The 23633-nt window shown below is 37.5% G+C and overlaps 1 protein-coding gene across 1 annotated transcript in view; it reads left to right on the top strand.

Annotated features, from left to right (window-relative positions):
- LOC138064366 (methyl-CpG-binding domain protein 2) overlaps positions 1–23369 on the top strand; it is a 43433-nt gene extending 20064 nt beyond the window's left edge. The window contains exons 3-7 of the mRNA XM_068926476.1: positions 2391–2528; positions 11593–11683; positions 12436–12613; positions 20050–20190; positions 22887–23369. Coding sequence (XP_068782577.1) covers positions 2391–2528; positions 11593–11683; positions 12436–12613; positions 20050–20179 — 537 coding nt within the window. The 3' untranslated portion in view covers positions 20180–20190; positions 22887–23369. The remainder of the gene's footprint in view (positions 1–2390; positions 2529–11592; positions 11684–12435; positions 12614–20049; positions 20191–22886) is intronic.
- Positions 23370–23633: the final 264 nt, after the last annotated feature.

Below are 23633 nucleotides of genomic sequence, written 5' to 3'. Positions count from 1 at the left end.
CCTTTTCCACAAGTAACTAAACTTTTAAAAAGCAAAAGCTTGAACAGTTCTCTTTCTTTGTGAAAATTAGATATAGCTGTTAAATGTTTTGAAGTGCCTAGAACTGTCATGCAAAATAGGGAACATACTTCTTAATATGTGTTCATTGGGAAAATATGTGTCTGCTAAACTTGAGGATATTGGTTTTCATTGTCTCTCTTGTTGTGTGGATATAAGCACATGTGTATTCTCAGTCACACCCTTGTATGCCTTAAAAAAGAAGCTGAGAGAGCTTGTAGTTGTTAAGACAACAAAAGAAATGCAAGAGGAGAAAAGTTTGAGAGACTCCTGTCTTCAGGACTCGGAGGAGCTGGAATTGCAGACAGAAAGCTCTAAGATACTGTCGTGCTGTCACAGCACTTCAAAGTAACAGTCTGCTTTTGGATAGAGTGACAGATTTATGAAAGCTGACATGGTGTGCTGATATTGTATCTCTGCTTTTCTTCGTCAGTCTTGGAGGTTATGGGAAAATTCTCTTCCCCCAGCCCAAATGCTTCTTTTGGGGCTCTTGCTACACAGAGGGATTCAAGCACTAGCAGTATCTCCAACCCAGGCTTAGTTGAAACCACACAGCTCAGATCATTCACACTTGAATTTGTTCATTTGTAGTGAACATGAATGTATCATTAAGCTCCAAAGCTTTGATAGTGTTTTTGATACCAGAAATATGATGCATGTTAATATGACCTTCCTGTTTCATTAAAGATCACTTCTGAGGAAGCTGGTATCAGTTTTGTCTGGGACTAGTGTCTGTATGACACATTTTGCTAGCAGTGAGTGGGGAAATGAGTGAGAAAACTAATGGGAAATACCTTAAGCTGTTTGGCCTGGAAATGTTCTTTCAGTACTGAAACTCTAAAAATTGTCTAGTAAGCACTTAGAGTAATAAAGTTTGCCATTTTATGCTTGTGCTATGTGTATCTGTATTCCTTAATCTTACACTTAAGTATCTCTGATTTCCTGCTTGAAAGCTCCCACTCCCTGGCAGGAAATGGTTTACAATGTGATGGTCTGGAGTTAAGTATGTGCTGACTGTTGGCTAGCTACACAGAAAATGCATTCTGCTTTCCTTTCCCTCGGTGGTGATGTTTCCCTACGCTCTTGCTCTCCCTGCTCCCATCCCTACTTGAATACCACCTTTCACAAAACTCATATAAAGAAATTTTCTGAAGGCTTTTTAAAAGTTTGGTTGACGTTGGGCAAAAAATTCAAAAGCTACTGGGAGGAAAGACAAAACAAAATAGGCACACAGCCAGCTTAACTGTAATTACATAAAATAAGGCTTGCAAATAAATTATGATGAAAAATTGTCCTCCTGTCTTCCAGATTAGAATAAATCTAGTGTTATATTTTTGAGTTATTTTTCAAACAAAGCAATTAGAGTAGCCTTTCTAATTTGAAATGGAGCAATAGTTCATGCTGACTATTTTCAAAAATCAGTTTATATAAAGAAAATGTAGTTAAATTACTGTTGTCTCTGTTCTCTGTGTCCCCCTTCTCTCACACTGTGCTTGCGCATGTGTGTATATAATACATGCATATCTGTTCTTCTGTTGTCCCTCTGTGAATATCAGATACTTTCCCCAGCAGTTAATTAGAAAAATGTATAGGTGTCCAGTGGATTTTCCATGATTTGAAGTTTGTTCAAGATTATACCTACACAGGGGAGCTGTGCTCCAGTATATCCGATTGGTTTGATGGTTTGAAGGGTTTTGTATGTGACAAGATGTATCAGTAAAGTGTTATCTGTGATGGCTGGGAATCATCAGTTCACAAACCTAACTAATCTAGCTTTTCCAGCAGAATTTGTTAAAGTAGAATAGTTTTAATTTCTCTCCAGAATAAATTATTGCACTCAATTAAGAATTCTTTGATATAGGAATCACTTAGGAAATTAATGACCAGAGTTATGTAGGAAGTTGCTGGCCTTTAGGACTTGGAACTCTGTAAATATAAGCTGTTTGCTACAAGTATGTTTTCATGACGCTTCGGAGATTCACATTGCCACCTGATAATGAAGCTGTCTCTTTTCAGAGTGTAAGCCAATTACACAAATAACATGTATTTTACCAAAAGAGAAGGCAGACTTCTAAGCAGTCTGATTCTTCCAGAGAATAATTTATAAAAGATGGTGAAAATACCTGCAGCTAGTTAAGTGTTACATTTCTTTTTCTTTAAAATGGAGGACTACAAAGGTTAGTTGGATATAGCATTTAAGGGAAATCTTTACTCCCAAAAAAGCTGTTTTTTTTTTTTTTTTAATCAATCAGTAGAAGAGGGTGAATCCAACATTACTATATGGATTTTTTTGGTGTATAACACTTGTTAATTCACTTTTTTTCTTTTAACAGGGAAAACCAGACTTAAATACAACTTTGCCAATCAGACAAACAGCATCGATTTTCAAACAACCAGTCACCAAAGTTACCAATCATCCTAGTAACAAAGTGAGATCTGATCCACAGCGAGTAACAGAGCAGCCACGGCAGGTAAGAATTACTGTACTTCCATTCTTACAGCTCAGAAAGTTGAAACAAGCTGAAAATCTGCCTGGTTTTGGCTGTGCTTCAATTACAAATGAGAATTTCCATCTTGAAGATGGCTTCTAGAAATGTGTTGTAATAAATACAGTTTTTAAAAAAAAATACAGAAGTAACAGTCTGTTCATATGGAGAATAATATTTTTTTTAATCTAAAACTTCTTTCAGATTTGATTACCACATTCCTACTGAAACACAGCTATTTGCTCTACTGTCACAATTGGACATCAAATACAAGATTTTTTCATATGCAGCTTCTTCATAGAAGTTTCTATAAAATATATAATTTCTTGATACAAACTATGTATCTCTTTTAAATACTTAAATAGAAGAGCTTTGTGCAAATACAATTTTTTTTTAATTTTAAATCCCTTTTTTACTATACTACCACTATAAATACAAAACAGTTTTATGTAAACTCGTGTTATACAAGATCTCCTTTAGATAATTCTCTTTCTATCAATGACGGATCACCTCTTCATACTGTGCTTTTTGGTTTTGTTTTATAAGAGGAGGAGGGAGCAGAGGAGAAAAGGATATCTAGTGAAAGAAGGAATGCTATACTACATAATGTGATGTATATTGAATTGAGGCATTGTTTTTAAGTCTAACTTGTATCTTTGAGTCACTGTAGTGTTACTACCATCATATTGAAATACCTTATTTTCCTAGGAATGCAGGGGTGAGAAGAAAATACAGAATCATGGTCGTAGTTTTGAACATTCATATATCACTAACTTTTAACATCATTTCCTTTGAAACCCAAGCTGTCTCTAATATTGCACTTTCAAACATCTTGAATGCTATTCTTGTAAGAAATAACATAAGGAATTTAGACTCTGCATCCTCTAAATTCAGGTGAGAAAGAAAAGGAAGAAATATCGAGCCATATTGGATCATCTTGTTGAGATGTCTTTTAGCAAGATTTGAAGGCCTCAACTAACCTCACTGTTGGTCCCATGAAGTTCAACAGGGGCCATGTAAGTGTATCACATTCGGATCTAAAAGATGCATAACTGCATGTGTCTATTGATTCTCTTCACCTTCTTTGGGTTTTCTTTTTAAATTGTTACCCTTTGTGTGTCAGGGTTTCCTTCCAGTCATGTCTGCTGAACTCGTAATAATCACTAAATCATATGAAAGTTATGGCACCTTTGTGACAAGAGAAATGGGTGTCTGGCAGTTCATATCTTGATGGATTCCGAACCCTTTCTTACTTGAGGATTTCCTCCCCCTTTTCTTTCCTCTAGAATCTTTTCTTCAAATACCTAGTGACTGAAATCTTCTGGAGCGCATCTCTTGTCTTTTGAAAATGGACTATTCCGTTGCATAAGGATTTGCAGAGCAGGCAGTTTTCAAACCTACCTGAGTTAAATCCTTGCCCCATTAAGATAGGTTCTAATAGATCAAGCTATAGCAAGATCTTAAAGTAATCATCATCTGCTGATCACTGCTTCAGCATTCTTTTTCAATCAGATTCCATTCTCCTCATTTGCATCAGCTCATCTTTGGAAGAGGACACTTAAAACACTAATCTTATGCTGTGTTGACATACTTCATTTGGAAGAGATGGTACCTCTATTTGCTTTGAACGTAGAAAAATTCATCTTTTATATCTAATAGCAAAGCAAACCTTGGTGTGTCTTATTCCGTTGCTTTCCTCCCGGTTAGAGTGCTGCTTGGGCTGTTTGAGCAAGTCTATGATGGTTTTGACCATCAGCTTGGTGGGAGACTTGGGGAAGGGGGTGAAGAGTTGGTTGCAGCTGTTCTTATATAAACTCCTAGTGAGTTTTCAGTAAAATTTCCACTAAAAACCTGTAACAGAGCAATCTAATGTACATAGCATGCTCTGAGTTACTGCAGCAAGTCCTAAGCATTGACAGATTTCTTAAGCTGTTAGATTTCTTAAACTACTTCAGATGATCTTGCTGCTTTACATGCAAATTTCCATTGTACAATTATAGGTATTTCTTGTAAAAGCATGGAGGGAACTTGAATTATTAATCCTATGTGCACCCTTTATACGCATGTAACCACAAAGGCACGCATCTTGTTTGAGCATAGCATGAAATTAATTCAGACATTTTTCTCACTGTTTGGAATGTCAAAGTTATCAACATATATGGTCTTTGCTTGCTTTTCAGAAAGTCAGGATTCTTTTCTTATTGTGATCTGCTGAGATAAAGTAAAGAAGCAGAAGTGAGGACTGAAAGTGCTGGAAAACTCCTCTGTTTTCTGAATAAAGTTTGCATCACATAGAACACTTATCACTTGAGATACAATTGTCAGACAATACAGCCTTGCAAATATATTTGAATTTTCTTCCCTCCCAGATATAAAAACTATATTTTCCTTACACACATAATCCCTATATACATCACTGTTTCCTCCTATCCTATTCAGATGTACACCTTCCCTGTTCAGACACTGTACATGTGATATCAGCATTGGCTATTCAAATGAATACAGAACACTGACTGTAAAGCCTGTCTGTATATAAAGCTTATTCAGTTACCTCTTCCAGTTTCATTCCTTCCTGTTTCTTCGAACTTGGCCCAAGTTGGTAAAGGGATTCTTGCTTCTGGTTTTCTAGATACCCGTCTCTAAAAGCTTTATCCGCTTATATCTGTTGTCTCTCCCTTTTCAAGAGACAGTCTAACCAGAATTCACTGAAAATTCTCTTTGGCCTGCCTCCTTACGCAGAGATCAAAATAAACCAGTACTGTAGTACCCTTGGCAGTCAGTAGTTTTTTCATGATGTGAGAGTGAGAAGACGTGCTTATTGGTGCTGGCAGGGAGACATTTGGCAGCAGCTGTTTTTTAAGCAGTAAATCCTATGATAGTCCCGGGAAAGATAAACTAATGATAGTTGGCTTATGATCTGGGTATAGGTAAATCTGACAACTAGAGCAACAGATCTTTGTGGCAGCTGCTGGTTCCGTTTTTTCAGCATGTGTTTAGTTGCCCGCAAGAAGCATCACAAGGTTATCTAAGCTTTTTTCAAACAACGGCTCTGCAAGACAGAATCTTCAAGGCTTTCAGAGCCTTTCTTAAAGGTTTTGTAGATTACTGACTACCAGAGTGGAGAACTTCATCCAGGAAAGAATGGAAATGTTTTGGGGAATCCTGAAACTGGGTAGTATCAGAGCTTGAGCCCCATATGTGTGCATGCATGCTCTGAGGAATCTTCTGGTACACACTAGATTTCTCTCCTCCTAACTATCACACTTAATCTTCTTCCTCCAAGTAGCTTCTGCTCAATAAATCCACAGAGATTTGTCAAACTCTTTATATCTAAATCACATTATATGACTATCTGTAAGTTCCTAAATAGCAAATCTAATTGTCTCAATTACAGTGCTCTTTGAAGTATGTTCATGTTCCCTTGGAAGTGTCACCCCGTTCAAAATGTGCTGGCTTTCCATAAGCTCATTTATGACAGGTTTTCTTACTGTTTCTGTGGTTTTGGCCTTTTTTTCCTTGCAGGTTCCACTAACAAGCCAGTATAAGAGAAGGAACCCTGCATTAAACCCTTGCTTTAGCCCTTTCTCCATTATTAAGCTTACTGCTTCTAAATAAGGTTTGATAAAGTATGATACATTTTCAATAAACTTAAGAGGAACATGGTTTGCGTTTTAAAAAAGTGGAGATTAGCATTGCTGAAACTGAAACTGGACTTGATGAAGAATCCAGAAGACGGGCGACTGTATCTCTGGCATCCTCCTCATTGGGGATAGCGAGTACTGTCTTAAAACCACATTGTTCCACCATCCTTCCTATTTAGCAATGATGTTGCAAATCAAACTCCTTATGGGTCACTGCCCTTTGTATCTATATTCACTTTGTGTCTCCAAAAGGTTCAGGTCTGTGTCCTCTCTATAATACTTATCCTCCTCTTAGTGTGTTCAGGCTTCTTGGTTCAAGCTGCACTGTGCTCCTTGGCCTTTTTCAGGGTAACCTACAAAGCTCACTCATTCTTCCTCCGCCCTCTCCCCCAACCATATGGTACCTGAAATACGGGACTGAGATAGCTCCGACTCCTGAGGAGTTGATTAATCACTAGTTGATTCTGTTGTATACTACTGATTGTAGTATTAGGGATCATTTGAAATCACACTGGTGAAAAAGGTGTTTATGTAGGTGATAAACCTTTTATTAATTCAGTATTATGATTAACTCAGTGTCTCCCTAATGTACTTGGCTACAAACGTTCCCAGAACATGCCTTCACTGTTTAAAAGAATGCCAGCCTCCTCTTTGAAGCTCATTTAAAGGAAATCAGGTAATCAGTTAGTCATCTCTTATGTCACCTGATTCTTCCAACACTGTGGCAGACAGCTTTTTTAACCACCTCAGGATAAACCTGAGCAATTACGTTTACTTATGACATCATCTGTCTGAAGGCCAAAAGTACTCTTCAGAATTGGTTTAAAAGTCTCTTTTACAGTTACTGTCATATATGTTTGTAATTAATTTGTGTTGTAATTGATGATTAAATAGGGTGATACATCACAAACCAGAGCTGACCATAGTCATTTTTGGCATAAGATATATGCAGTCTAAAAAGCCTACTTTACAATAAAAATTAAAGGATGTCATTTTATGTTATGTCTCCTTGTTAACAGTTCTTAACAAGGAAGAAGAATTTAGCTCTCAGCACTTCATACTTTGTCAAATAGAGGCAATTTTATTTCCTATGGATCAAATTGTGAGGGACTGGAGTCTAAAATTAGGTAGGGTTGGAACACTTTAGAAGGCTCTTTGGTTAATATTTATTAGAATTATCAAGAAGAGAAGTGGAAGGAACCTGATAAGATTGCTAAGCTCCATCACCCTCTCCCAGGCAAGTTTAGGAACAGAGAAGTTTTCTTGGGCAATTATGGATTCAGCAGAGCTGAGCAATTCGTTGGATATAAAAAGAGGAAAGAAATTTTTCAGATTCACGCAGGAGTTCTTGTTCACTTTAAAATCATCCGTGGACACTTTGAAAAGACCTCTGTCTAATCATATTTCCTGATTTAACTGCCTGCAATATTAAACACTTGAGTAGTTTCTCAAACAATAACTTTGGGCATTCTGGTCTCACTTAACCTTTAGAGTAGATTTGAAAACATAACAAAATCCCAGGCTGTCTGTGTCTGCAGTACAATGCAGATATGTTGACTGTATTTTGTGTAGACTCTGTATTCCAGCAGCATGGAAATCAATACGATTCTAGGGAGCTGGGAAGATAGCAAGGCTGCTACCTGGAATTATGACTGTGCTGTTAAACTTGCTATGTCCGTCATACTTCTGAATTAGACAGTAGCTTTTTCTGTCTCCTAGTGGAAAATAAGAGTAGATATCTGTAACTTTGAGTAGGAGGAGTTTGTCCAGTCAAGTACATTGTGTTGACAATTAGAATATTTTCAATACTCTGTAAGTAGAATGTTGAAAATATTTAAGGTTCTTTATTAATTGTTTTACATATAAATCAGTCATTTAACAAGAATGTTTGAACGTTAAGAACATATGTGCAGTTATTTTAAAAAGAGTAAGTTGGAATAGGTCCCTTTCCAGCAAACTTTTTCTGAAGTCTTCCATTGCTTGAGCAACTGCAAAAGAGACTTTAGGTGCTACACCTTTTCCTTAGAGAAATAACCTGCTTATACTTGGTAATTCTTGCAATACAGAGGCTAATCTATCATTTCTTTGTTTTCTGAATGAGAAATAATAGTTACTTAGGAGACTGTGTTTTTACAGAGATTACAATTTTGATTATAGCTGACCATTAGTCACGAATGGCTTTTCTTGGACAAAAAACAATTATGAAGGAAGCAATATTTTATAATTCTCCAAACAAAGAGCTTCAGAAGAACAGCTGTAGTACAGCTTTGCCATTATAGAATTTTAGAACAACAAGGAAGTGAAAATTCTGCTCCACCCTGCTGACCTTGACATTGCTTTCCCATGCTGCCTTTTCTGTCACAGGGAAAGGGAAAAAAAAAAAAAAAAAAAGGTTTACCCAAAGAGAGCAGGTATGAGTGATAAGGGATATATTTCTTGCTCCGCAAGAAATTATTGCATAACAGGTCACCTTTGGCATAAAGCTTCCTAGGAAATGGGGCACTTGGCTACTGAGTCTTTCTGAACCTAGAATATTCAAGTATCAGTAAATGCAGGTTCAGTGTTTTAGGCTCCTTTCAGTTTGCGTTCCCTAACTGCTAGTCTTCAAGCAAAACTGAAATGGGGCTATTTTTCATCCTTCAATAGGATGAACACTCATAACCTGCTGATAAATACTCAGAAGTTATTATTCATTTATTTTGCACTAGTTGTGAAATATCACATCATAACAATGATGAATCTTGAACTCTGGTTCTTCTTTCATTCCTTCCTATCCCAGTCCTATCAGTATTCTCTTCCTGGATAACAGGGTCATATTTGCTAAAACACCTTTCCTGGAGACAGGAACCTTGCTTTTCTGGATGTACTGGTACAGCCTCAGTGGGCCCGGACTGTATCAGGTGGCCGTGCACTTAGTTTAGATATTTTTTTCTTCGATCTTGCTTAAGCATTTGTGACTAAATCCTAAGTGCTTTTTTATGTTGCATTGACCCCAAAGTCAGTCAGATTGCTGATACTGAAGTGATTCTTTGGTGCATTGAAAATTAAGGCTTAAAGAACTGAGTGAATACTGGTATTGGAAGAGCCCTCCAATCAGTTATTGTGCTCCACTTTGCAAATGTTCTAAGCTTTTTTATATCCAAGTTATCCTTCTTAAAGTACCCAACTCTCTCGCAAATGCATTTGCATTCCTGTGCAACCTTCTATATCCTTCTATATCCTAACCTTTCTCCTGATCCCTTATTCCCTCTGTGATGTGCAGTGATGGTTTGAGTAGGCAACTGAAGGATCAAAAACCAGTAATACCTGACTGTATTTGGTGATGCATTTGCTGCTGCTGTTGTAGACCCATTAATTTTACTCTGCGTAAACAGAAGCTATTTTTGTGACCTATAGCATATAAAAATAGAGTTATGATTTGGAGGTGGTGAGCCTTTTGTTTAGCTCTAAAAACTGATGAAATGGAGGGGGAAAGGGGAATGAAGGATAAATTCTTTAAACAATGCAAAAAATTAATAAGCTTTCTAGTGATTTTTATCAAGGTGGGAAGTTAATCCAGTGATGAAATACTGAATTAATAGGATTTTACTTTAACTTAATTTTTGTGAGTCTTAATAATCCTTTTAGAGTTTAGCTGGTGAGTTGCTATTTATGCTTTTGTAACCAAGGATTTCTTTAGCGGTCCAGACAGCCTAAAGACACTGCCACTTCATCCATGGAGCAGTAATGACTTACAGTGCATCCAGAGTGTTTCCTTGGAATGATATCTTAGCGATATTAGTAAAAAGTAGAAGTCAATGACTGGAGGTACTAAATATTCAACATTTTAAAACAAGATGAAAGAGATGCCTGGATGTTCAACTAACAGCGTAACTAAAACCTGGGTTGGAACGGTGAAAATGAATTCTAGCTGCGCATGAGGAATAAGTTTACAGAAAGTATTTTAAGTTTAAGTGGCTCTAGTAAAATGAGACATGAGTGGTGACGTATATTTTCAAAAAGCTCTCAAAATCACGGAGAAGTCAAGAATGTGTCAAACAATGTTGTCAAGAGTTGTGCAAAGAGTTGAAGAGCTTGGTGATCCTGTGTGGGTTTTCTAGGCCATATGGATTTAGACTTGGTTACAAATATGTCCTACTGTCCAGCTAAGAGCACTTAAATAAGTAGTTCTTATAAAAGGACATAGTAATCGATCAGTGAACACAAGTATTACTTGTCCTACTGATTTATAAAGCTGTACAGACATGTTGTAGAGATTATTGCATTTTTCTTACCATAACTACCTGCTTTATTTCCAATCAGAAGTACTCTTAATGCTGAAGTACACGTTCTTTGTTGCTTTTTCCTTGCTTTACTGCCTCTGTCACTGGAAATAAAGGGTTTTTTTTTGAATAAGAATCACTGATGTACAGTGGTTCAGTTTTAACGAGGTGTGGCTAGCGATACAGGCCCTACAAAGGATAGAAGAGGAAAATTCCAGTTTTAGAACAGAATATGGCATTTGGTAGCCCTGTCTTAAACTAAGTCTTTTGAGTTCCCAACTGCAAGAAGGAATTTCCTAGGAATTAGTATAGCTGCTTGCTTAGGGTTTTTTTCTATCAGATTTTGGAGGCGTGAAGAGCAATAGTTTTTTTTTTTTTTTCCCCCTCCCCCACATCCTGCAGAAAAGTCGAACTATTTCAGAATACCCTTTCCACAGGAAATTGCATAGCTACGTTCTCGCTTCTCTCCTTACTGAGCTTATTTCTTAAATGTAGCTTCCTGTGGAATGGAAATCAACTTTTTAACTGGCTTTCATTGCTATCTAGCTAACTAGAAAAGGTCCACTTTAAAGGATAGGATTTGCCAACCTCCACCAGAACTTCAGGAGGAATCTTTAGACCAGTATGATAGAAGCGAAGAGGGAATTCTGCATTGTTGAACAAAAATCTCTTAGGTCATGTTTCCAGCAACTACATCAAGCAATAGAAAGTAAAGTGAATGTGAATTTAGTACACACATTTTACTGAAGGTGGTAAGACTTGATCCAGATAAGTCTAGAGAGATCTACACAGCTTAGTAAAGGGCCAGATCGTTGAGCTCGGATAGGTTTTGAAGTGGTTTAGCTACTCACTAGCATTAGTGTTGGTGCAGCTGTACCGCTATAAAATTCAAAGCTAGCTCCAATATTTCAACATACACTGCATAATGCCCATGCAAGTATGTTCCTGATAACTGAAACTCCATCAGTGGATAAGATATTACCTTTTTGGTAGCTTGCAGGACTATTGCGTTGATTGTTTTGTAAGCAACTAGGCACTGTCTGTCCCCGTGATTATTCTGATGCTACTTTGCTCATGAATTTTGTTCATCACCAAGAGTTGATTATTTTTCTATTCTAATGAGCAACCTTGTTATCTGGTTTTCAGCTTTTCTGGGAGAAGAGGCTACAAGGCCTCAGTGCATCTGATGTCAGTGAACAAATCATAAAATCCATGGAGCTACCTAAGGGTCTTCAAGGTATTGTATTCATTTACTGCAATTACTCAAGATCTACAAAGTAGTTTGTGCTTAAAAAGGACAGACTTTTGATGCTCTTGACAAGCTTTTAAGTTTACAATCAGATTTAGTAAACTTCCAATTCTGAATGTATTTGCTGACAGAATGTCTCAATTTCCAAAACCATTTATTTTTGATTCATTTATGTAGTTAACAGAAACCATGCTTCAGAACTGTGCTCTTATTGGCGAAAATCGATCTAAAAAATCGTCAAGTCATAGTTCAGAATTAACAATTTTGTTCTACTGCTTGGAGATTTTCACAGGGATTTGAATGTTGTAAAAACCTTCCCTGTTTATTTTCTAGAATTAATTTAATACCTTTAAAGCATTAAAGCAAAGACTATTGAAATATTGGTGTAGATTAACATCATGAAGATGCTAAGAAACTATTTCAATATGTGACTGATAAATTTATGATCTGGTCATCTTTATTAAAAATTTGAGGATATTGCAATTGCTAGTGTAAGTTAAAGAAACTAGCCAGTTTTAGAAATAGGATGATTTGTAAAATGCTGACTTACACTGAAATGAGAACTGTGCTATTACAAAGCCATTTTTAAGAGCTTGTATTTAACTGTTTAGATTATATAGCCACACATCCAGTGGCAATAATATCATCTACGTATATAACCTTAGCACCTGGGAAGAGCTCTGCCACTGAAAGTTTTGTGTGAAATGTGAATGTTAACTATTCAGTTATCCTTATTTTAGGAGTCGGCCCAGGTAACAACGACGATACCCTGTTATCAGCTGTTGCTAGTGCTTTGCACACCAGTTCTGCGCCTATCACGGGACAGCTCTCTGCAGCTGTAGAAAAGAACCCAGCTGTTTGGCTTAATACATCTCAACCCCTCTGCAAAGCTTTCATAGTTACAGATGATGACATTAGGTAAGTTTTATAAAGTCTTCAATTAAATGACAAGCAAGTTCAATTGAAGTATATTCCTTCCTGGCTCAATGCAATCCTGGAGATAAGGGAAGAGAAATGTGAACGTGTTTCTTGAACATAACGATTAGTTCAGTAACCTGAAAAATGAAAATTTGGGTTTTCTTTTTGTGATAGATGTATTAATACAAAATATTCCATAAGACATAAGTCATTACCCACATTTTCTATCCCAAGGGAGTGCCCAACCAGTAAGCTGAAGCTGTGATCAGTATTGGCCTTCTTCCCTCCCTCTTCTCTTTTTTTGTCAAGTTTGCTGATCTCAATTTAAAAGTAGAGTTTCAGCAAGGGAGAATAATGCCCTTTGGCATATAGATTTGTGGCTAATTCACTCCCTTGAAATGGGAGATTGGGATATGGTAGGGAGAGCACAGATAGCTGCCCATGGACAAAGTTTTTGTTGTTGTTTGTTTGTTTGTTTTTATAGCTGCACTGTTAATTTTCTTCTCAATGAAAGACAGGTCCTTTGTTTGGTTTCTGAAAGCAGAGGCTCCAGCACTGCGCTCGAGGGTTAGGACACAGTGAAGAGAGTTTTCCTGCTGCATTGACTGATTGCTGGAATGTGGCAATGCTTAATGCACAATCCTGTCTTCCTTTTTTTTTTTGTCTTTTTTTTTTTTTTTTTTACTCTTACTTAGCATGAATCAACAGGTGGGATGAATGTTGCCTTTAGTATCACATTTTGAGTTAATTAATTCTAGATTACGCAGCGAATTTGAGAACCAAACTTGCATCTTGCCACTTTATGGAATTCACTAGGCACCAAAGTCAGCTACCATCACATTCCTTTCTAAGCATTAGAAATGCTTAGAAATGACTGGCTGAATTTTGCAGAGTGTAAGATTATCTGATTTCCAGTCTTGTGCTTAGGGATTTACTTTGCTTTTTTTTCTTAAACATCAACTTGAAATGCTTTCAAAAGTTAAACTCTTCTGGCTTTGTTTCAGAAAGTTATGGGGCAGGATGAGAAGTATTCTTCGTATGTTTGACAACATGTATTACTTATAGGTAGCAGAATTCTTTCTTTGTCTTATAAGTCTTTGAGTCTCAGAACTTAATATCAGATACTTATCACTGGCAGCTCAGGAAGAACACAGATTCTGAACTGAAACAACTCTTCCTCTTTGAATAAACTGCAAGTTAGGTGTCTCTTCTGGCTCATGACTGTGTAGACAGCTTGCTACAAAAGGATTAAATATTCTTAAAAGCTACCCTTACATACTGTTTGTGTGAACCTGTCTTTCATTTTAAGACCATCCAGAGAACACACTGCATGAAAAAGTAGAATCAGAATATGGTACCTGTTATCACTAAGGAAAGCAGTGGAGTTGCTTCCTGAACTTAGGTAATGGTAAGGAAAAGCTCACCCTTGGGGATATCTGGTCAGGTGCAAGCATATATTCTTTTATGCTATAAATTCCTCAGGGGTGATTTTAGCAGCTGTTTACATCTAGTAAAATAGCTCTCAGCTTGAGTCATGCTTGACTTAGAAATATTCCTGGTCATGCAACGATAGCAAATCTCTTTCATAATGAGAGTAAAACATAAATTGTTCTCTTTTGGTTCAGCAAATTCCCTGAAAACTTATTAAATATCCTCCTATAAATGCATGATGAGGAAAAAAACACATTTCCTTATCACTAGGAACAAGCACCTGTTTTTTTTGTTTTTTGTTTGTTTGTTTTTTTCGGTTCTGAGATGTATCTTCTCAGTAGTTCTGGGCTTCTTAATGCTAGTCCAGTGAAAGGTAGGTATGTAAAATGAGTGTGGTGTGGTTCCCAGTGGTCTTTACATCCAACTCTTGGTCTCCTTAGGAATGCTTTTGGAATTCCTTGCTAACAGAATCTGTCAGATTATTTATCTTGAGACTGCTGCCTCGCAGCTTGTGTTTGTAGCTTCTTTCCTGACCAACATCTAGTCATGTTCTTCTTTGGAACCACACTACTGAGTTGCCTCTGTTTCTGTAAAAGGCTAGGTTTGACATCCTTTGTGCCTCTATTGGATAAATGCTCTGATCCGTTTCTCTCATCTCCTTTGGGATGAACTGCGTAATGGTATCTTTTGAAAATAATGAATAGGTGGATTTTATTTTTTGTAATTGTGCTTAGGTGGATGAAGTTTTTCAATCCATTATGAAATTCATTTTTGACTTACAGCTCTGCTCTGCCTCGTAGCCTAGTCTATTATTCTTTTTAAATGTCTCTCTCTTTAGCGGGATTTTCTAAAGCTTATAGTTTTCATGGTGATTTCTTTTCCTAAAGCACATAAGTCCTTTCTGAAAATCGCAGTTTTTAATTTTCAGCAGCTCTATCTCTTGCTCAGTCTAGGTTCTTTGCTGAGTGCTTAGTGTTAGTAGGTTTTGTTCCTGAACTTTCTCATTTGTCTTGACAATTGCCCTTTTGAAATAGCTTGGTAATTGGACTTCTGCTTTTTCTTGTAAGCGGTTAAACCTATTTAATTGTTATGCTTTAGTAAATTTATGTAGTATGTCTGGCAATGTCACGCTCTGCACAATAATGGATAAGAAAAATTATCTGTTAATCTGCCCAAAAGCAAGTTATATTTACCATGAGACAGGAATGGAGAGTAATTTGAGTTTAAAGCTCTGTGAGTTTGTTTGGCATTGGCTTAAGAACATCCTCTTCTTAAGCTGTATGAACCTTGATCCAAACTAGTCAGCTGTAGCTTAGTCCCTCACAATATTCCTCAATACCCTGTACAAATCTCCCTTTCAGTATGACAAACTAAAGCCACAAGAACTATAAAGTGCCAAAGGAAGAAAATGAGAGATCGAGAACATTGCCACAGTCTGAGCTCTCCTCAATAATAAGAAACTTGCAAGGTAAAATGATCACACCATACTGTGTTGCGGAGGAAAAAACCTAAATAATTCCTCCCGGTCTTACCTATGAGATAAACTTTCTGACCCTAGATCTAGTGACCAGTTTAAGACAGAGTATTTGAGGAAAGCACACTAACTAGACATCTGAAAAATTCCGTAACTACCATTTAGAGCATGCTGTCTTAGCAGTGGTTAATGTCTGCTGAGAGGTACGGAGGAGATGGGAAAGATCTATTTTAAATGATGTATTGGAGAGGTCAGGGGAGGAGGGAGAAATTAACAGAAACTGAAAAACCTGACTTTAATATAATATAGCAAATACAGTCAACACACAAGTAATTAAGTCTCCTTTCAGCAGTGCAGCTCAGATCTGGTTAGCAGAAGACTTCTGGAATCTGTACCACAGAATGCTCAGCTGCTGAGACGCTCCAGAGTATGTTTTGCATAGAAATAGAGTAGATGTTACTATAAGCACTTAAGGTGGTGGTTCGTAATTAGACTGTCTACACAAAATAATATATTTGAAAGTTCTGGAACAGTGGGGAGGAAGGGGTATTATCTCTGTCTTTTCATGTTGGGAGGAAGAACTGGTGCACCAACAGGGACAAGTTGGTTCTGTGGATTTTTCCCCGCTAATCTGACACCAATCCGAAATGTAAAGATACCCTTGTGTTCCCGCTGCAACTAAATGTTATTACAAGAGCTATATGCAATTTTTTGTTTTGGTGACATACTGGATAGAGCTGGTACATATGGAAGTAAATCGAATGATCTTCAATATGTTTAACAGTACAGAGAAATAGATGGAGAAATCAGAGGAGAGGCTTACACAATCTCAGTTTGACTCCACATAACTGTATGCAATTACACGTCTTTAAAGCACACACACATTGCTTAGTTGTGTATGCTGAGAAGAATGCAAGTACAGTTGACAAAGAAATCATTCTAAGTACCAAGAAAATAAAGAATGGAAAGCTATAAACAGTCCTGTTGTATAAAGCAGTTTTCTACTTGAAGTATAATCAGAATTGGAAGTAGAGGCTTGTAGATTTCTATGTTAGGAGTAGTCTTTAATTTGAACCTGCTTTCTAAGGCAATAGTACTTAAACTAAAGGACGAAGATTGTGTTTTGCAGGGAGGAAGGCTACAAAGAGCATGTGACCTGTTTATTAGCAGGTAATATAGTTGGGGAGACAAGATGCAGCACCACAGGCCACTGCTATGTTGGGAGCTCCATCGCCAGGATGATGCTGGGGAACCATGGATCCGGAGAGCCGCAGGTCCTGCGAGCCACAGAGCCCGGGACTGTGGTGCTGCTGGCTGAGCCACTCTGGTGGTGGTTCTCGCAGCAGCCAGCAGAGAGGAGGCAGGCACTCGCGAGTGGCCTGTCTGCCCTCCTTGGCAGTGCTGCTGGCTGCCAGGCTTGCTTTTCCTAACCATTTTGTTTTTGCTATAAAAAAAATATACATCGGCAAGGATTGCTGTTGACCTAATGGCCTGAAGTAGTTTTACTTATTGCCGTTGTGGTGAATTAGCATAAGGAATCAAATTAATCAAATTGAATGGAGATACTCTAAGCGTTAAGAGTTTTACTTAGCGTTAAAGATGAGCACTTTTGTATTAGCAGTGTGTTTTCGCTGTTGGGACTTAAACATTTGCTCTTGGTAGTTCACGTGCTTTAAAAGTAATATTGCTTGTATAAACAGAACTGTGTTTTTAATATTTACAAAATCTGTTTGCTAGGAGATCAGACGCTTCAGGATTGGGAGTGCTTTGAGTTACTTCATGGTTATTGCTGCCTGGGAGATCAGCTAGCTCACTGACAATTCAAAAATGAGATAACCCGGGAAATCCATGTGCTCTCCTGACTTTGCAAAGTGCGAACTGAGGCACAACCTTCTCTGGAGAAGACTGCATACACTGTAAATGGGAAGCCTGGGCCCTTCATAGCAGAAGCTAGTCTGAGATACAGGAAACTGCCTATCAGTTCTGTGTATTGCGGAGAGTTAAATACCACTGTTGTCATGTCCAGTCTGAGATGGTAGGAAAGGGCTTGGTACAAATCAGATTAACAATTCCAAACTCTAGGATAAACTGAGCTTATGCTTCAGCATATATTTTTCAAAACTTCATCAACGTAGTTAAGTATTACTTAAAATAAGGTTTCATATAAAATAGCCTGACAAGGTGGTGTAGCTTATGATTGTTTCATGCCTGAGTCCTCAAAGTTGATATATAAGATATCTGCTGACGTTTATGTTAGATTGCATGTCTGGAGAGCAGCCTCGCAGAAGACCAACTCAGCTGTACATGACTTAATTCAGGTTACTGAATGGGTAGGGCTGCCAAAGCACCCTGTGACTTTTTTGACAAAGGGAGGTAAACTTGACTATTTTGTGTATCTTCATTGGCTGTGTGTTACTTCAGGACTTTTCCATGAGGTACACTGAAAATGCCTCGTGACCAGAACAGTGTTCAAAGAACATTTAAATTTCATCCTTGATCCATTCTTTGTAAGAGCAGGGAAGTGCCCCGTCTGTGTTTTCTTTCATTGGAATTTTCCTGCCACTCAAAAGGGGGGAACTTTTTAAGGATATTCCAGGGCTGAATTTTCCCTAATTTGGTCATTCAGCCACTTTTTATGAAATGCTGTCATTACATGTTCATATCTTATCATCACAGTTTAAATTAGCTCTGGGTAAGGAAACATCGGGAATCTAGGAAGGAGGCTGTTGGTCTAAATGGATATTCTGTGTAGTCTGAAGCTTGTTCCTATGGAGTTTGTAGGTTGTGGATTGCGGAAAGATCCTAGTATCTTAAATTCAAAATTCTAAAGCCAAAAAAGGGAGGAAATGAAATGTAATTAAACTGTATAATTTCCATAATCTTTAACCACTTCACAGTCTATTCCACCAATTAAGACTGTGACAACTTTTTGTGTCACTTTTTTTTTTTTTTTAATTCGTCTTATCTATGTTCTCAGAATCATTTTCATTCAGTAACAAATACTGAATTTGCTACTCTGTTTTATTTCTCCTTTGTGACACAGGTTCTGAAAAAAATAAGGCATCTTTTTATTAATTGGTTCTCTACTCCAGGGTTCAAAAGATTACTCGCTAGCCATTGAAAGTTAAGAGCTCTGGGACAGACAGCTATATATGGTACATGGAAAAGAAGGATAGAAAACAGGTGGAAGATAGAAAACAAGTTCTGTTTCGAACTAACAGCTTGTTTTCTTTTTTTTCCTTTTGCTATCTCTGTAAGCAGAGAGCCTTCTCTAAAGTACCTGTGGAGTGCTGGGATCCTTGTCAGGGATGGTAGTGGTTGCACCTGCAGATTTGAATAGCCTTAGAGACAGGCTCCTCAGAGGCTTCTGGCTTCTCTGGAGCATGTTGGATATAACTTCAATTGTTCTAAGGAGGTTCTTGGTATCTGTCCTGCCGTCCTAAGCAGCCATGGGGAGTTTGCAGCATTCTAACATATGTTTTCCTGTGCAGACTGTGCCTACTTTTGATAAGTTCTAGTCATTCTTAAGCATATGCTTTGTTTAAAAGTTTTCTTTTTTGATAAACTTAGCTTGATAGAACAAGTGGGTTTTTCACATGACAAAAAAAAAAAAAAACAACCTTCTGATGCAAAATTTGCATTCTCTTGGGGAACCATCAGAAGACGACTCCTTGTTTTCTAGTAACATTTGCAAAACTAGATTTTTACCTTCCAAACCAAATATTGAGTGAAAATATCTTAATTATGTATTGGTACCTGATTTAAGATTTTTCAATTAATTTTCCCCAGGAAAACAAATGTTTGTTTCATCAGAAGTGGATGTTATCTAAAATGCATCACTGACCGGGGATAAGACTGAATGGATGAAGTAGGAGCAAATAAACAAACAGTGATACTCCTTGAGGATCTTCCCTGATGCACGCAGTCTGTAGGACTTGTAGTTAGTTCTCCGCACGCTTAGAAACCTGCTTAGTATTTCCCTATTCTGTAAGGGGGCTCCTGATGTGTAGCACTTTTGCTGGGAAAGAGTGAAATTTCCTCAGATATCCTCTGTAGTGCTCAGAATGATGGGACTCTCCTGTGATTTTCAATGATGTACCCTAAAACCTCTCTGCCTTTGTCCCCCTCCCCCCAAAAAAGAAAGAGAACACCTACCCTGACAAAGATTTTCCAGTGTGATACTGCTCTGTTAACTTTCTTATTGGTCTTTTCAAATGTCTAGGCTGAGAGGAGTTGAGGATCATGTGTCACGTTCAATTCTTCTGTCTATTCTGAGAAAAAGTAAAACATATGTGCTGAAGCAGAAAGGTTTTTGGCTCAGCGTGCTCTCAGTGTGACTGTCAAGCACCTTTTTTGTGCATGTGTATGTGCAGAGGCAATATATTACAGAGCTAGTAAATAAAGGTTTTAGCTAAAGGAAGGGTTGAGAAACCAGTCCCGAGTCATTATTTATACAGGTATTATGGGCCTAGTCTACTAATACACTTGAAGAACTGACATTTCTGTCCCTTACTTTTTTTTCTCCCTTCAGAAAACAAGAAGAGCGGGTGCAACAAGTGCGTAAAAAACTGGAGGAAGCACTAATGGCAGACATCTTGTCACGAGCAGCTGATACGACAAAAGATATAGATGTAGAAATGGATAATGGAGATGAAGCATAAAAAGAAATCAGGTAAGTCAGATCCCTGGGGGCACTTCTGAGACTTATACATCTCAGCTGCTGGCAGTCACTCAGCAGTCACCAGGTGGACGGTAGTATCTCGTTCAGAAGCAGTCCTGCTTTCTCCCAGCACATATGTTAGCTGACATGCAGTATATCAGCAGATCACTGAGGCAGCTTTGCATCTATGAACATCCATGCAAATGAACAACATGCAAATGAACATCCTAACATGCTACACAGATCACCGGAGAAGGGAAAAAAATAGTATTTTTCATCATTTAGGTTAAAGGCCCACTCTCTGGAAACCAGTCCAGAGGTACCTGGAAAGGCCCACTCTCTGGAAACCATTCCAGAGGTACCTGCTACCTAGCAGGTATATTTTCTGGTGTTTACTACTTGATGTGAAACGAGGGTAAAGCAGTCTAAGGTTTACTGGGGTAAACATTTTTCTGTTCCTCAAAATTTAATTTAATAAAGTTACAAAACAAGTTCCTGAAACTTCTGTATTTAGTTTCAAATGGATAATGCCTCTACAAATTTATTTTCCAAAGTATCTTCTTGCATTTCATCCCTGCTTACAGTATTGATCTGTTGATCTGCCATGCACTTTTCTTAAAGCCTTTTTTAAGAATTATCTGCAGAAGAGTGACAATTTATTCTCTTGTTTCCATTGAGCTAGTAGTGCTCACTTATGAAAGCTCAGAGCTTTGAGATAAGACCTTTTCATAACGAGTAAGCAGAAATTTTAACAACTAAGAATTCTGTCTGGAGATCGTTGTGTTGGCTCTGAGCCCTCCAATTTTAAAATTTTAAAAGATTTCATTTGTTTTTTGTGTGTGTGTGTGGTTTTTTTTTTTTGTTCTGGAGTAGCTATCCACAAGGGAAAAGTGTGTGTGTGTGTGTGTGTGTGTGTATATATGTATGTATGTATATATTTTCCCATTTGACTGATACAAAGAAATTAACTTTTGTACAACTGTGAATACTATGCTGTGGTAATTTTTGTAGGCATAGGATGGAAGTTGCCAAGCTGTGACCTGCTTTAGCAAGGCTGCTAAACAGATCGATTCAAACTGGTGCGCTCTCCATGGCCTACTGACGTGCACTGCAGCTGTCCATACCTTAGCCAGCTGTGCTCATGCTGTTGCTGGGACGTACTTTTCTGACTCCAGACAGAAGTTACACTGCCCTTTCTGTGTGTGCCTGTCACCCACACAGAGCCGGGTACTCTTGCTACCTGTGGCATTTGAACCTCAGGGAACCTCTGGGTAGAACATATATAGTGGGCTGCTGAGGGTGGAAGGAGGTTGTGTGTGAAGCCATAGCACTTCTCATGGAACAACCACCAGACCTCAGAGGTATCGTTAGAGCTATTTTCACAGCTGAAGGACAGTTCTGTATGACCATATTGTGCTCCATTTAACTGTAGTTCTACTACTCACTAAAGAAAAGAGAATTTGATGCAAAATCTATGATGAATTTTGCTTCAAAATTGTACAAAGAGTGATAATTTCATAGTGTTTTGGCTTCTCCTTAGAAAAAGAATGTAACCCTTGGCATGCCCTACAGCCTGGCGTTACTTCTGCGCTCACTGTCTGGATTGTGCGCTAGGTTGCGTATTTAAGGGTATATTGTTTCTTACAATTAGAAGCAAAATCCATCTACAATATGCCTACCGGCTGCTTAATATTCATGTTTCTAATGCAGGTAATTTGTATTACTTTTTGTAATGGTGCAACATAAATGGAAATCTGATCTTTATGTTGTAATGAGAGCTATTTCCCAGTGTTGTTTAGTCCACCTAACAGGCTGATAATCGTGACGTTTTCCAGGCTACTGGAATGTTTTAATTATTTTAAGTTGTAGATATTTACTAATAAACTTTTAATCTTTGAGTATTTCTCCTGTGAAAGTCTAATTATTGGTGTTTTTGAAGAAAGTCAGGCAAGAACATTGACTTAAGATGTGAAATTTCAAACCCTTGCTATTTTCGGATCAAACCGTCGATTTGAACTTTTTAATTTAGCATGAAATAATTATTTTGTAATGGAGTCATAAATCTATTTATAGAAGTGGTTATTTTTGTACTGCTACTGTAGTTCTCTGCAGAAATCAATTTGATTAGTAGACCTTGAGTGTCATTAACTTGTGAACTCATACCTATTTACATATATATAGCCAATATGTTGGCTCTATTCCGTGAACTCCTTTCCCCTCAATGGCTTTAATTCTAGACTTGAATAAGATTTTTGTGGATTACTTAATGTATAATAGCTTGGAAGCTGCAAATATTTTTTCCTTCATACTGATTAATTTTCTAGTGTGATCTGCATATATTAAGAAACTTTTTAAGGTACAGTATTCTGTATTTAAAATATGGGAGTTCAAAAAGTGATTTAAGAGCATAATCAAATACTGCACAAGGGTAACATGCACAAAGGTGCATTGTGAAAGAGGTTAGATGTTAAAAGCATGTTATGTTTGTGGGTAATGTTCAAAAACAGGTAACTAGGGATCTGTAGGACTCAACAATTGAGTAGCTACTTACATTGTATTAATTTTTTTATTAGCCACTGGCAGAGTACTTATAATATGTTCTTACCATGGATCTGAAGCACTACAATTGTTTAAACAAAGTTATTCTAATTGACTCAACCATCAGCCTTGACTTTTTGCAAAAGAGGTAATTTCTTTCTCTTTTACAGGTACTTTTAACTGACTTGTCCCAGGAGGAAATTTCTAAAAGCCAGAGGCACTTTCTCCTTCGGTCTTTCGTTATAAGAAGAAATGGACCCATGCACATTTATATAGCTTTCTAATAGCATTAAAACCAATGCCTTTTTTAGACTCCTATTTTTGATGTATATATCTTATTTGAAAAGCAACTTTATTTTGTGTCCTATGACTTAAAGTCCTTTTTTAAGTATTGAACATTACCCTTAATCTAAAGCTGAGCTTTTGATGCCAGGTTGCAAACCTACTGGAATTATATTGCCTGTACTAAATATTTGTTTTTCCTGTGGTTTTTGGTAAGGATGGATCAGGAGAACAGAATGATTTCCCAGTTAAAGACTATTGTGACTCAGTGTAAATAAACAGATTTTTATACCTATGGGTGAAAGAACCTGTACATTCTTCTGTCATCACTGTAAAGATAAATAAATGATTATATTCCAATCAGTTGAAAACTTGTTGTGTTGTGGATAGAGTAAGCAAAGACTATCCCTGCCCCTGTTTCAGTGTTCACATAGCCAGAGATTGGAAAGGCTGGGAAAGGCATATATCAAAATGTACTCTCTTTGCCCAGAGCACTGCCTCAGGAAATCTGTCTGAACTCAGGTGCAATTGTGGATTTTTCAGCTGAGATGAAGTACAATTGTGTATTTCCTCTGAGACAGAAGAGAGCCAAAAATAAATAGCCAGCATGACTTTACAAAGTTCTGCTTTGAGGT

Source organism: Struthio camelus, chromosome Z (assembly GCF_040807025.1).
Source record: "Struthio camelus isolate bStrCam1 chromosome Z, bStrCam1.hap1, whole genome shotgun sequence".
In the NCBI taxonomy this organism is placed as follows: Eukaryota; Metazoa; Chordata; class Aves; order Struthioniformes; family Struthionidae; genus Struthio; species Struthio camelus.
The sequence above is the reverse complement of the archived record's forward strand: the minus strand, read 5'-3'. Positions and strand labels throughout refer to the sequence as shown.